Source organism: Halichoeres trimaculatus, unplaced genomic scaffold (assembly GCF_033239565.1).
Source record: "Halichoeres trimaculatus isolate MK-OKI-2021-1 unplaced genomic scaffold, fHalTri1.1 fHalTri1_scaffold_15, whole genome shotgun sequence".
In the NCBI taxonomy this organism is placed as follows: domain Eukaryota; kingdom Metazoa; phylum Chordata; class Actinopteri; order Labriformes; family Labridae; genus Halichoeres; species Halichoeres trimaculatus.
Genome location: NW_027437193.1, coordinates 33,327,197 through 33,341,460, shown reverse-complemented (window position 1 = coordinate 33,341,460; position 14,264 = coordinate 33,327,197). Strand labels below are relative to the sequence as shown.

At 43.7% G+C, this 14,264-nt stretch overlaps 1 protein-coding gene across 1 annotated transcript in view; it reads left to right on the top strand.

The window, feature by feature from the left end:
• Positions 1 to 14,264, top strand: part of paxip1 (PAX interacting (with transcription-activation domain) protein 1) — a 28,011-nt gene continuing 13,747 nt past the window's right edge. Inside the window, exons 1-13 of the mRNA XM_074689201.1 lie at positions 1 to 213; positions 3,862 to 3,996; positions 4,669 to 4,712; positions 4,865 to 4,928; positions 5,503 to 5,613; positions 5,865 to 5,940; positions 7,268 to 7,771; positions 11,123 to 11,235; positions 11,335 to 12,181; positions 12,287 to 12,381; positions 12,522 to 12,617; positions 12,980 to 13,117; positions 14,109 to 14,230. Of these exons, the coding sequence (XP_074545302.1) occupies positions 133 to 213; positions 3,862 to 3,996; positions 4,669 to 4,712; positions 4,865 to 4,928; positions 5,503 to 5,613; positions 5,865 to 5,940; positions 7,268 to 7,771; positions 11,123 to 11,235; positions 11,335 to 12,181; positions 12,287 to 12,381; positions 12,522 to 12,617; positions 12,980 to 13,117; positions 14,109 to 14,230 (2,426 nt within the window). The 5' untranslated portion in view covers positions 1 to 132. The remainder of the gene's footprint in view (positions 214 to 3,861; positions 3,997 to 4,668; positions 4,713 to 4,864; positions 4,929 to 5,502; positions 5,614 to 5,864; positions 5,941 to 7,267; positions 7,772 to 11,122; positions 11,236 to 11,334; positions 12,182 to 12,286; positions 12,382 to 12,521; positions 12,618 to 12,979; positions 13,118 to 14,108; positions 14,231 to 14,264) is intronic.

Genomic DNA, 14,264 nt, shown 5'->3' with positions numbered 1-14,264 from the left:
CCGAGGCGCGCTCGGTGGTTTGGCGCTCCTGTGTCACTGTAGGCTCAGGCTGCTGCTGTATTAGAGACTCTCTCCCTCTCTGCTTGCTTTCGGAGCTTTTTAACAGTAAACCGATGAGTGTAACGGATAGTCATGTCTGAAGAGGAGAGCAAGGTGTCCGAGGAACTCTTTAAAGATGTCAAATTCTACCTGGTGGGGGACATCGACCAAAAGGTGAGCCCTTGGACCTTAGCCTCTTCCAGCTAACTTTGTAGCATGCTTACTTGCTAGTACCATTCAATCTCAATGAGAGGGAGCTAACCAGCTAGTTCTCAGGCTGTTGTGATGGCAGCTTGTTTCAACTTTGGCTGACATTCAAGTGTCCTTGTGTTTGAGTTTTTGATGTAAACTCTGTGTTGGGTGCGTTCATGAAACGTGCCCGTTGACGCTCAGTGTTCTGGTTGAACAGTGGCTGTGAGTTTCGTGGTTGCACAGATGGTTAGCTGCTAGCTTGTAGCCATCGGTTTATCTGTCTCGGGAATGCTATGCTAACACCAGTACTAAAGCTATTGCTTTGCTCCTTTAAACTCTAAATCAGCTCCTAACGCTGTAAACGAGCCGTTAGAGTCTGTGGTAAATATCGATATGCATTGTTATTACTGTTGTTATTCCGCATCAACCTGTGACCATCAACACCCTCCTGACCCGCGGGAGTGCGCATGCGTTTTCACCGCTGTTTGAGACCTGTGGCTCACTACTGCACTTTTTGACACTATAGTAATCTCACAGCTGTCAGCGACGTTCTCCAGACTAGATATGAGCTCCCAGTCAAACGTAAAGTCACGCGATGCTGACAGTGGTACTTGAACACACAGTGAACTTTTCATCTTAGTCTGGTCAGGGTGTTTCATGGGGTTTAATATCTTGTTTCCAAATATACTCACGTATGATTGTGATGGAAGTGTAAACCTGCAAACTAAACCCACTGTCTCTAGCCGTTTTTCCATTACAACTGGAATTGTGCAAAACCTAAATATCACAATAATAAATGTTAATGGAAGCACCAAAATTCCTACAAACCTCTCAATTGTTCATATAAAGTTGTCATGCTCTCATGAGGGTTTTTTCAGTTTTCTATATTTGAGTTTATTACAAAAGTTCAATGGAAACACCTCTTTCACAGAAACATGACACTGGATAACCCCTTCCTCGCCTCCTCAGCCACGATCCTCTCCCAGGAGTCTGCAGCACATGTCCACTATGGATTTTGGAATTCATATTGTAACAGCTCTGCTGTTGTGTGGCTCTGACATTTGTTTATGGGTCGTTTCAAACTACAATAGACAGCAGCGCAGGAGAGCAAGTGTTGAATTTTCACAGAGGAGTCACTGGGAGACGTGTCTTGTGGTGGTTTTCCCAGCTCTCTGTCCCCTATATGGGGATATGTGCGCGTGTCTGCGAACTAGGGCTGGGTGATATGGGAAAAATGTCATATCACAATTTTATTTTTACAAAATCAGGATCATGGTTTTATCACGTTTCTTTTTATAGTTAATTCAGACTATTTTGCATGTTATTTAACAGCACAGAAATCAATTTACCTATTTTAAACCAAAGTTCTAAATAGAAAAAATGGATTAAAAATCATTATTTTGGTATTGTTCACTTTTTTATTTAGGTAAACAATCAAGCAAGTTTTTGTCAAGTAAAAGTAAAATCAAACAATGCTGATGCGCATAACGTTTAGTGCTCAGTTCTTAGTCATAGTCTTTTTGTTTTGTGAACTCAATAGGAAAATCAACTTGAACACAGCATTAAAGTAAGGTGCACACCTGCTACATAACAGCTAGCTTATCAAGGCAGCATATCAGTTTAGTGACTTCACCTTGTTTTTTTGAGGTCCAATGTAATTCAGAAGAAACACAAAAATTTGTGCAGTAGGGGTGTAACATATCATATCGTCTATGATAATACCCTTTTTTTTGACTATAGAAATCTGTCATTTTGCAACATCTCCAGTGCAGAGGTGAATGAGGTATGACGCTCCCTGCTGTGTACTAAACAATAATGACAGAGCGCGATAGTAGCACGGCAGCATCAACTTCATCCTCACATGAGGATTTAGTGCCTAAAAGAGGAGCTACCTCAGTGAGGTGGTTTGGCTGACCACAGATCAGACATGCAGCAAATGTGAAGGAAAACTACCACCGCAAAGGGTGGCAACACCACAAACATGTTCCACCACCTAAAGCTGAAACACGGCTGAATACAGCCAGGCTATGGAGACACCTGAGGAAGAAAACTTTATTATTATCGGTGTATTTTTGGCCTCTACAATGGACGTGTGGCTGAGCCGAATGTCCGAACCCTATGTCAGCATTACCCCTAATTCACACATACAGCGTGACGCCACGCAGCACAGTACCACATATTTTGGCCGCATGCCAATTCATACGGGATGTATCTCTGGAGCGCAGTGCAGCACAGCACAGTGCAGCGCAGTGCAGTGCAGCACAGCACAGCGCAGCGCAGGGCATTGCCCGTAGCAGCTGGATACCCGAGATCACAAGATCATAGGAGAACCACATGTACCTGCAGGAATCACACCCATGACAACGTACTTTCATGGTAATGAATTGGCGTGTTGAGCTCATCTGGCCCTCCCTAAACTTCAGCTCCTTCAGTCAATGTTTCTGTTGGCTGCAAGATTAACTATTCTTCCTCCAAAACTTCAGATTTCCTCTGGATCTGAACTTCTTACTGTGTTGTTTTGCTTTGTTTGTCATATGGATTATCGCAAGTGTCCTGAAAATATCGTGATAAAATTTTGAAGCCATGCCTACCCCTACTGTGCAGAACATATTTCACTGTAAAAAAGAGAATAAAGCAGTCCTTTTTGTTTCAACTCACAGATTTTTGGCCGTGTGGGGAACACACTCTTTACAGAGTTAAATGCTTCTGCTTCTGTCTCATCTTTACAGCGGTTACTTATTGTGTCATTGGAGTGTCCTTATGAGATACCTGTATCACAGCTGTTTGTTTTGGCTGTGTGAATGACGGTGTGGCCTCCCCTGTATGATGGTAGGGGAAACACTGCAAACAGTGATGAACCAGGTGAGAAGAAGACCAAGCCTCAGTGTGACATTTAACATGCTCTGAGAAACAACAGGAGCTCTTCAGACCCTGCTGGAAATGGTCTGAGCAGCACTGGGGTGGGTAGTCAGCTGGCCGGCAGTCTGTCTGTCATTCCAGCAAGCAGGCCTGGTGTAACATCAAGCCCTGGTCATGACTGACCCAGTCCTGAGCTCATCCAGGCTCTACAGAACTCTGAGGTCAGGACACCGTGAGCACAGTCCTCTAAGCTCTCTGTGGCTCTGTGACTGCTTCCATACAGGCAGACGGACAAGCAGGCAGACAGGCAGACAGAGCTCTCACAGTCTGTCTCTGTGTTTGGGTTTTGAAGGGACCTCCTGGACTCAGAAAAGGGCCAACATGTGGTTTAGAAAGCTGAAGCCTGGAAGTGCTCAAAGTCGCTCCATACCACTGAGCTAAAAAAAGACTTGACTGCATTCAAAACACATTTACTGGGCCAAAGAACATCTTGGTTCTAAAACGCTGATTAATTATCATTTCTGTTAGATAGGAAGCTTTAAGCAGCGTCATATCCAATGTGGCTGCTTGATGCCACTGTATGTTTGATACAGTCTATGGTTTTTGATCATACCTGGGACCTCTTCTTCTAGCTGATCTCTGTACCTGTGCTAAGCAGTGGGACCCTGAGCAGAGGGGTTCTGAGCAGAGGGACCCTGAGCAGAGGGACTCTATAGGCTGCTGTGGATCCTGACTGACAGGGAGGGTCACTTGTGTTTGCTTACCTTCCAGGTGGTGCAGCTGCTAAAAGCCGGTAAGGGGAAGGAAGTGTCCTACAACGCTCTGGCCACTCACATCATTGCAGAGGATGGGGACAATCCAGAGGTGGGCGAGTCCAGAGAGGTGTTTGACCTGCCTGTGGTCAAGGTAAGACCTGGACCAAGTGTGTCAAGGGATGGGTACCTTTCACATTTAAAACCTTTCGGTACTGATGATGCCCAGTACCTGGCAATTAGTGTCAGTACTCAACTGTACATATTTTCAGTACTTTTTGTGTTAATGTGGTGAAAAATATCATTTTGTTTCATAATCAAATCTATTTTTTAAAATGTAACATATTTTTTCTTCAATATTTAACCTTGCTGATTCATGTCCAGGATGCATTTTGGTACTTACACATAGTACCTTTTGACTTTTTGTGAATCGGTACCTGGTACTTTAGACAGAATTTGGTCAGTACCTATAAAAGTAATTAATTTGGTACCAATCTCTAGGTGTGTCACACTGAGCCTGTGTGAGGCCTCTCATGATGCAGTTTTTCCTCTTTGCTTAGATGAAGCTCTTCATTAGTGTGTGTAGCCTGTGTCAGTCACTGAGGGTTAATCCTCAATACACTGGCTCCAGTAAATGTGCAGCACTAACTCTGTGTGTGTGTGTGTGTGTGTGTGTGTGTGTGTGTGTGTGTGTGTTTGTGTGTGTGTGTGTGTGTGTGTGTGTGTGTGTGTGTGTTTGTGTGTGTGTGTGTGTGTGTGTGTGTGTGTGTGTGTGTGTGTGTGTGTGTGTGTGTGTGTGTGTGTGTGTGTTTGTTTTCCCTTGCAGCCATCCTGGGTCATCCTTTCCGTCAGGTGTGGAGATCTATTACCGTATCCTTTGCACACATGTATTGTCACTGATTAAAGGTATTGCTGTTAAAGAGTAATGACACAACAATGTTCAATGAATAAACAATGTCTTTAGAAAGTGATTGTGTGAAGTTTCACCTTCAGCCACGTCTATCCGTAACAAAACACCTCAGAGTGACCGGATTCTCTCCAGAATCAGGACAGATATTCTTTGGAGTGACAGCCTGTCTTCCCAGGGTAAGGGTCCATGTGTGTGCATGTGTGTGTATGCGCGTGCGTGTGTGTGTGTGTGTTTGTGGCACCGCATTGTACTGGTGTAAACTAGGGCTGCAGCATTTAGTTGACATAACTGATTGCATCAATTAAAATTTAATTGTTGTAGAATTTTAATTGTGGACACGTCATATTACTGATTTTACTGTTGTCATTTTTTGCCGCACAGCAGGGGACTTTACAGAGTTACAGCAGCAACAAAAAGTAGGAAGTAAAGAAACATGGCATTAAGAATATATTAGGTAGAATGATGTGAACACCAGGGTACTCTAAGACCTCACTGTTTCAGTTTCAGAGGTCATGGTGAAATCAAATGTCAGGGGGTTGGATTTTACAGGTCTGCACTCCAAAGCCACTGAGGTAGAACAGGGTCCAAACCAGTTACTTGTGATTAACCAAAAAAATAAACCACCCATCAGTCAGCATTGAAAAATACTCGCCACCCCTATACACTGGTAGAGGGAACACTGGTGTGTGTGTGTGTGTGTGGCCTTTGAATGAGCTCAGGTGCTCATTGTTTCTCTGTCTCCATCATCAGCTTCCTGATGACCTGAATGCACTGTGGGCGTATGTGACCTTCTACGGAGGAGAGTGTCAGCTGAACCTCAACAAGAAGGTCACACACTTAGTGATAAAGGAGCCAAAAGGGGTGAGTTCATCCTCTGTGTGTGTGTGTGTGTGTGTGTGTGTGTGTGTGTGTGTGTGTGTGTGTGTGTGTGTGTGTGTGTGTGTGTGTGTGTGTGTGTGTGTGTGTGTGTGTGTGTGTGTGTGCATGCGTGTGTGTGTGTGTGCGTGTGTGTGTAGCATTCACCTTCAGCTGGTGTTTGTTAGTTGCTGTGAGTTCATGTCAGTGACACTCCTGCTCACATGGTGATATGTGGTTTTGGTTTTTCCCTCCAGGCCAAGTTCGAGTGCGCCCTGAAACACCCCAACATTAAGCTGGTCACCCCAGACTGGATCACAGACTCCGTTAAAGGTTATTAATCTTTGAGGCTTTCATTTGAGTCAGGAAGGTGGAGTAGAGTGGAGGAAGCTGCAGTCATCACATTTGACACTTTGCTCTGATAAACTGGAAACTACCTCCCTGATGGTTCATGGACCTCCTGTGTTTTTCTTTGGTGCAGTAACTTTCCGAGGGCAGTATTTGGCAACACTCAGAAATAGTGACTGGAGTTAAACTTAAAACGCACATGGATCACACATTAATGTTTAAATCTCAACAAACATGACCTCTGGGGCTTGCTCACAGTCTCTGTACAATGTATTTGGGCCTTTAACATTACGGAATGAATGTCTTTCTCATCTGTTGAGTGATTCTATGATCAGGGGAACATTTCAGGTGGACAAAAATGTGAACAAATATATATGTGCTTTTTTCCCCCTATTTGCTTGCACAGCATAGACCTGGAATGAACTAAATTCAATAGTTGGCAAACTCAAGCTCTAATGAATTCTTAAATATTTGAGTACCGTATTGACCTGAGTATCATTCGAGGTTTTTTTAGTTGAAGATAATGTGAAAAAGTTGGGTCGTCTCATAATCAGGGTCTAACCATTGACACATGCTGATACTTGTCTAGAGTCACTACACGACCTGAACAGCAGAGAGAGCCAGCTTTTTTGTAAAGTCACTTTCCTTACTGAGGCTGAGTCACAGCAGAGACACGGTGACAGGAGCTTTGGATTGAAGGTGAGACGTGGAGAGGTGTAGTTATTGTCCAGAGCCAAGTGGACCTTAAGTTGGCTAAGTTAACAGACCACTGTGGAGGAGTTATGATGCTAACTTAAAGATAATGATGTTCAATGGGGCAACGATGTTGGACAGCTGTCAGGCAGACAAAACATGGAGTTATGGAGGGTAATGTCAAAGAACGCTTGTCCTCAAAGAGCGTCTGAAAAATGTGAACTGTAAAAGAAAAGCTTATCATGGTCTTCAAAGCAGCTGTTATCACGAGATAGACGGGAGTGTGAGTGAGTTTGTTACTGAGAAACATAAAGAAGGCATACCCCTTACCAGAGCTGTCATTAGAATTGCATTCAAACACAGATTTTAGTGACTAGATTTATAGCCAAAAATGAAAGCAGTCTCTGATTATTATTTCAGTGATTTTCTCTGAATTTCAATAAAAGTAGCATCTTTAAACAAGGTACATTTTGGTTTTCAGTCTTTTTCTGAAGATTGTTCATCTTATGACCGGGGTCGTCCTATATTTGGGTCAATACGGTAATAAAAACCAAGTTTGTTCATTAACCATGTCTCTAACCGTGGCTCTGATGTGGTCTAAACATTTGTCCCCCATCAGGCAAAAGCAGGAAGGACGAGGCGCTCTATCATCCCAGACTCACCTACGTGGAGCCTGAGGAGGACGATGAGAGTGAGGTGGAGTCCTACGAACACTCAGACGGAAGCTACAGCCCCCGCCGGTCCCGGCTTTCCAGTGGAGGCTCGTCTGGTGAGGAGTCCAGCCCCCGCAGACGACCAGGACCTAAAAAACTGAACTCCATCTCCCCATCCTCCCCCCGTAAACCTGAGCGCCGCAGTGAGCGCATGTTTGACGACTCCGACGACGACTCCCCCACAGAAAAGGAGGGAACCAACCTCAACTGGACTCCTGCTGAAGTCACCACGCCGCCGGTCCCTACAGGGACTGCCAGACGGCGGACTGGACCCCCTGGCACCAAGGACCCAGTCTCATCCTCAGGAAGTGGACTGATCAACCTGTGTGCCACGGTGCCGCCTGTGCCGGGCAGCGGGGCTAGCATGGCTGCAGACGCCCGTGCTGCTGTGGGTCACACTGCACAGCAAGGTTAGAGGAGGAAGAACCCTCCATTACACAACCAGTACGACACACCACAGTGTGTGAACACACTGTGCTATACCCCCGTCACTTCGCTTTACCCCGTCTAACAGATTCCTTCCTCTAACGCTCTGCATCATGTTTCACACACCCTCCTCTAAACCAGTGTTTCCCAATCCTGGTCCCTAGGGGGTCCCTGCCCTGCATGTTTTAGATGTTACCCCACTCCAACACACCTGATTCAAATGAATGGCTCGTTATCAGGCTCTAGCAGAGCTTGATGACGAGCTGATCATTTGAATCAGGTGTGTTGGAGTCGGGAACATAAAAAACATGCAGGGCAGGGGGTCCCCAGGACCAGGGTTGAGAAACACTGCTCTAAACCAGTGTTTCTCAGAATGTGGTCCTGTAGCGCCCCCTAGGGGTCTGTAATGGTCGTTAGTTAACTGTGTTTTTTTTATGGAACGTTAAAAAAAGTATAAAATAAAAGATTAAATGTCAAAAAAGATATGCCCGATCTAGGGATGCAACACGAATTGATAAACTCTATAAAAAGTGATAGAAAACATTGACAACATATTTCCTTATGACGTGTTGGGTCGCGTGATCATTGCGTCCTTCCCTGACGTGCAGTGCTGTCGCATGTAAACGTGGTGGAAGTGAAGCTAGTTTTTAAAGTTTAAGTTGTTATTCAACTTAAACTGTATTGAATTTTACATGGTCGTAGCAAACACATGTAACCAACTCCACAAGGAAAACTTTCTATTTTCAATTCTTAAAAGAGGGTCAGAGTAATGACACTGGATTTACTTAAGTAGTGAGATAAAGCAATGCATTTAAACATAGACCACTAGGCCTGTCAGGATAACAAATTTTGCTAGACGATAATTTTCCAAAATATTATTGCCGATAAACGATATTATTGTCAATATTATTTTGATTTTTTCCATTTTTTTCCATTCCATTTTTTCATTGATGTAATTATGATAAATGGGATAATAAAGTGAGTATACCATATCAAAAGCAAGAAACTTTAATTTTCTTTAGAGTATTAAACTGTAATTAAAAGATCAGGATCTTCTAAATGAAATAAATAAAACAAAAAATATAATAAATTTAACAAACAAGAAAGAGAAAAAAATACAATGAAAATGAAATGGACTCTCTTTAAGAAAAAAATACATGTCAATGAAAATAATTAAAACTAATCAAAAACAATAAAAAATAGACCCTGTCTCTAAAGAAAAAACTAAACTCCAAAATAAACCCAAAAAACAAACAAACAAAAAAAAAAACAGACACCTAAATAAAAGGGAGTTTATACAGTTCCTGAATTGTTTGTAACATGTACTTTTTCCCAGTCAATCCGTTCTGTCTGTCAAACATTTTAAACATTTCTGGCTTTCAACCGTATTGAAGGGCTGCATTTCTTTGGCAATGTAGCTGTCTTTGAGCGCCCACCATTTGGTGCTTTTATTTCTATTTACTTTGCAGACCAAAAGCCCCAGTAAGAGCGGATTGTCAAAGAACAAGGCTCTGCTGCACCTCCCCTTCTTCTTCTTCTTTGCCACTATTTTCAAACAAATGCAACATATCAGCTTGTTGGTGTTCATGAGCTCACACTTTGTTCACTCTGATAAAAAACAAAATATTCCCACACTGGGACTGTGGCAGGCGGCTTAAGAACCTTATCTTTCGTGCAATCACTCCGCTATAAATCCGCTAAATCTGCTATAGAACCTATGCACCCCGACGTTAGGAAAGATAGACGTAGTGAGCCATCTCCTCATTCAGCGTCTTTGGTGGAAAGAGAGGAGGAAAACAAACATGCATGCACGTGTCAGTTTATCAAGGCTGGCAAACTTACCGAGGACATTTTTATTTATCGTTCGGTTAATTGATTTATTGATTATCGTGACAGGCCTAAGCGCACGAGATGAACGTGATCAAAAAAAAAAAAAGTATGTTCTGTTTATTTTTTTGGAACAAAAACAGGAAGACAGAAATAAAAGAAGAGGGTCCACTCTTCTTAGGAAGTTTTGGTGTTGACATAGTCATAGAAAACAATAGACATGCACCGATTGATTGGTGCGATTTCCTTAAATTTTAGGGAATGCTGATCGGCTCCGTCCTTACATATGAAACTGATCTTTTATTCCTCCAGGAAGGTTTGACAGCCAGCCTTTGTTGCTTTTTGCTCTGAGACCTAAAACTCAGGACACTTTATTGGTTGTTTAAGTTAAAACATAAAGATTTTATTGTTTCACTGGTATTGGTCAATGATTTTCAATAAAATAAGATTGGATTATTGAAGGCGTATGCTGTCAGCTATAAAAAATGAAAAATAAAATTGCTATGAGCAGATCAGGCTTTTTAAAGATCGGTGATCGGCCAGAAAATTTTGATCAGTGCACCCCTAGAAAACAACTTTTTTTGGGTCTTGAATGATTGTTTAAGATGCTCTGAAAATGACGGGCAGCTACCGAGTAAATATAAGCCTACATTCACACATTGGCTGATACAGTTATGTTATAAAATGACTAACATACCGATATTGATACCAATATATTCTGTATCCCTATTTTGAACATTCTTTTTGCCGGTAAACATTTAAATAATTTATAGTTTGGATTAATATTAACTTCAGTAATTCCAAATACTCATTTTTTGTCTTCACCTACAACATTACCAGACTGAACCAACAGAAGAGCATGCACTGGTATCGTGCCAGGTTGGATCAATATCAGTATCGGAACCAGAAAAGTTAGATTGGTGCATCCCGAGTTATAGACAATCAGATTTTCAGGTTCAGAGCTCTTTCCACCACTGCACTGCTGTATTTAATGAACATGTCCTGTCTATGACCTTAATGCAAATGCTTAATTACGAATTCTAGATAAAAAGCATATTGTTTGCTCTGTTTTGCATCCTCATACTGTTTTTACTTATTTTTCCCTTCATTCAATAAGAAAACAGTAAACCATGAGGGAGTAAGTGCACCTTTTTACTCTGTAGTCTCTCTAGTTGTGGCAAATGCTACTTTCGGAATGAGAGGAATCAAAGAAATACAGAGCATATTTGATGTCTTATTCATGGGCTAATAAATAATAATGATAATTAATCAAAAAGAAATAAATGATCCAAATAAACATTAGTTGCAGCCCTAGCAAGTTGTAACATGTATGATGCAAGTTTATAATACATCAGTTTGTTCTCTGGGCTGAGATTTTTGGGGGTGAAAAGTGGTCCTTGGTCTGAAAAAATCTGAGAAACACTGCTCTAAACCTCTTCATTCTGTGTTTATCACCAGAGGCTAAGCCAGTGTTCTGCTTTAGGTTTTTTTCTCTCTGCTCTGCTCAGGTGTCACAGGTCCAGAGGGTCTCACTGCTTGGAGTCCTGCTGCCAGAACACTCCGGAACATCACTAACAACTCAGACATGCAGCCAACCAGCCGACCTGCAAATGCAGCACATGTAAGAGACCAGAGGGGTCACATGATCAGTGTCCTCAGTGTCCTGAACATTGGACACACTCTCATCAGTGATCTCCATTTCTTCTCTGTCCTCCCACAGATCCTCCAGAATCTCACAGCCAATCAGACGAAGCCCCTAGAGCAGCAGACCAATCAGAGCCACTCTCAGACTCCTAACAGCACCAACCCCCTCCTCTTCAGTCAGTCCAAACTGGGCAGCCAGCCCCTCACAGCTGAGCAGCAGCAACAGTTACTGCAACAGCAGCAGTCCCACCAAGCTGCTCAGCAACAACACCAACAGCTACCACAACAACCACAGCATCCCATGATGCACCTGCAGCAGCAGCAGCATCAGATGATGCAGCTACATCATCAACATCAGCAGCAGCCACAAGTGGCACAACAGCAAACTTTTTCACAGCTGCCCCAAGCACAGCAACAATTTCTGCAGCAACAGCAGCAGCAGCAGCAGCAGCAACAACAACAGCAACAACAGCTTCACCAACAGCAGCTGTTCTCCCAGCAGCAGCAGCAGCAGCAGCAGCACACATTCTCCCAGCAGCAGCAGCTGCGGCCACAGCAACTCATGCGGCCAGGCTTACAGCAGCTGCAGCAACAACAGGCCCTGCAGCAGCAGCTCCAGCAATTTCAACAGCAACAGCGCATGCAGATGTTACAACAGCAGCAACAACAACAACAACAACAACAACAACAACAGAATCAACAACAGTTACATCAGCAGCATCTACAGCAGCAGCAGCAGCAGCAGCATTTTCTGCAACAGCAGCAACACATACAGCAGATGCAGCAGCTGCAGAATCAGCAGCAGCAGCAGGCCCTGCAGCAGAACCAGCAGGCCCTGCCACAGCAGCAAACATCTATGCAGCCTCAGATCCAGCAGACTCCTCACGTCTCCCAGCTGTTTGGACATGAGCCTGGGCAGGACAGTGAGTATAAGAGACTCTGTGACTGCAGGCCCACAGCAGGACAGGGTCTGGTCTGAGCTGACTCTAACTCTGCTTTTGTCTAACCTGTTTGTGTTGTCTGTTTAGTTCCTCAGGAAAGCTTCCTGCTGGGGTGTGTGTTTGCCATCGCTGATTACCCAGAACAGATGGCTGACAAGCAGCTTCTGAACACCTGGAAGAGGGTGAGACCTGCACTCTGACAGGGGGAGGAGCTAAAGTCACATTCACAGCTGATCAGAAGTGATTTCATGTTCAACATGTTACGTAAACACAGCTGAGCATCAAACAAACAAACTGACAACAGGACTTCATGGTCCCTTAGGTGATCCAGGCTTGTGGAGGAACCGTGGACCCCACCCTGACCAGCCGCTGCACTCACCTGCTGTGTGAGAGCCAGGTCAGCAGCATGTATGTACAGGTAAGAGACTCAGACATCAGGACGTTTCCAGTTTTCCTTCAGTGATCCAGCTCCACAAATTCAGGAGTCTGAGTAAGAGACTGGAAGCTGGTGATAATCAGTCTTTGACTGGCATTATGAAAGTCATGAGGTTTAATGAAGCATCACAGCTGTAAGTGAAAAACTGTGAGTCCTTGGGAATGACCACGGTTTCTGCAGAGGTTGATCATCAAAGGCATCTTGAGTGTGAACATGTTCACTGAGCCATGATGGAGCCAGCTTTAAAAACTTCATGGACCTGCCTGACCATCTGGCCCCCAGGTGTGTTGTCTTGGATGATCTGTAACCAGATGTGCTCCTTTGTGTGTTTTTACCTGTGACAGGCTCTCAGAGAGGGGAAACGCTGTGTGACAGCTCACTGGTTGAACATGGTACTGAAAAGGAAGCGGATGGTCCCACCTCATCGAACCTTACACCTGCCCTTTGCCTTCCCGCCTGGAGCCAAACCCTGCTCTCAGCACGTATGTATCTGCCACACAGCCCCCTGTCCATTAAGGGTGCTCAGAAGCCTCACATTCAGTCCACAGTGCCAGGTCAGAGGTCACTGAGTGCTAAGTAATACATTTGATCAGCATTTAAAAGTTCCCCAAAACAGCAACAACACAGGGCAGTTGAAATCAAGGCCACCATGCTGGGCCAAAATACAAGGTGCAAATGCAGGGATACCTTGCAGGCTGAACATGTAGGAAGAACATGCAGGGCTCACATGGAGGCTGGACATGCAGGGTGAACATAACTCTCTTTGGGGAGGAATTTTTTTTTTCCTTCTGTTGTCTTTTTTTATTTTTATTTTTTTTAATTTTCAGGGGAGTGTTTTCCATCTTTTTTGATCACACATTATAGCCTGTTAGCTTTCATAGCACACTGTTACCATGTCCCTCTGTGCAGAGGCATGTCCAGACTTCCAGACTGGGAGGGCTCAATGTGGGTAGTGACATAGGTAAGGCAGACAAGGATATGCACACATAATATTTATTACCTCACCCTGTACTAAAACAACTATAAACTAAATATGACTAAATCTGATTTCATATATTATATTCAGTGTATGATTTCAGTATAAAATGTGTTATAGTTTAATGACCATCAGCCAGTCTGATGACTTTAAAGATGTTTTTATGCCCAGATGAAAAAAATGAACCTTTAAATTACACCAGAAACAGGCAGACACCATGTCTGAGGGCAGTGACCATTTAATTGTAACACACTGCCACAGTACACACACACTGCAGTCAGAGCTACATGAGTGTTACCTGTCACACAGTTTAAGACTGGCCTCTGCTGGACTCAGACCTGACATCCCACAGACTCTTCAGGCTCAAAGTAAAGCAGTTTGTTGTGATAAGACTGAGGACAGCAGGCGTGTGGACCCATCAGATGAACTCTATATTACATCAGACTTCTGTCGGGGTGTCAGAATGAGGATTGAACTCTGTCCTGTGTGTGTCTCAGATCATCTCCGTGACGGGCTTTGTGGATGCTGACAGAGACGACCTGAAGCTGATGGCTTACCTGGCTGGGGCACGATACACGGGATACCTGTGTCGCAGTAACACCGTGCTCATCTGTAAAGAGTAAGAAGCTGTTATCAACAAATACCTCAACTAC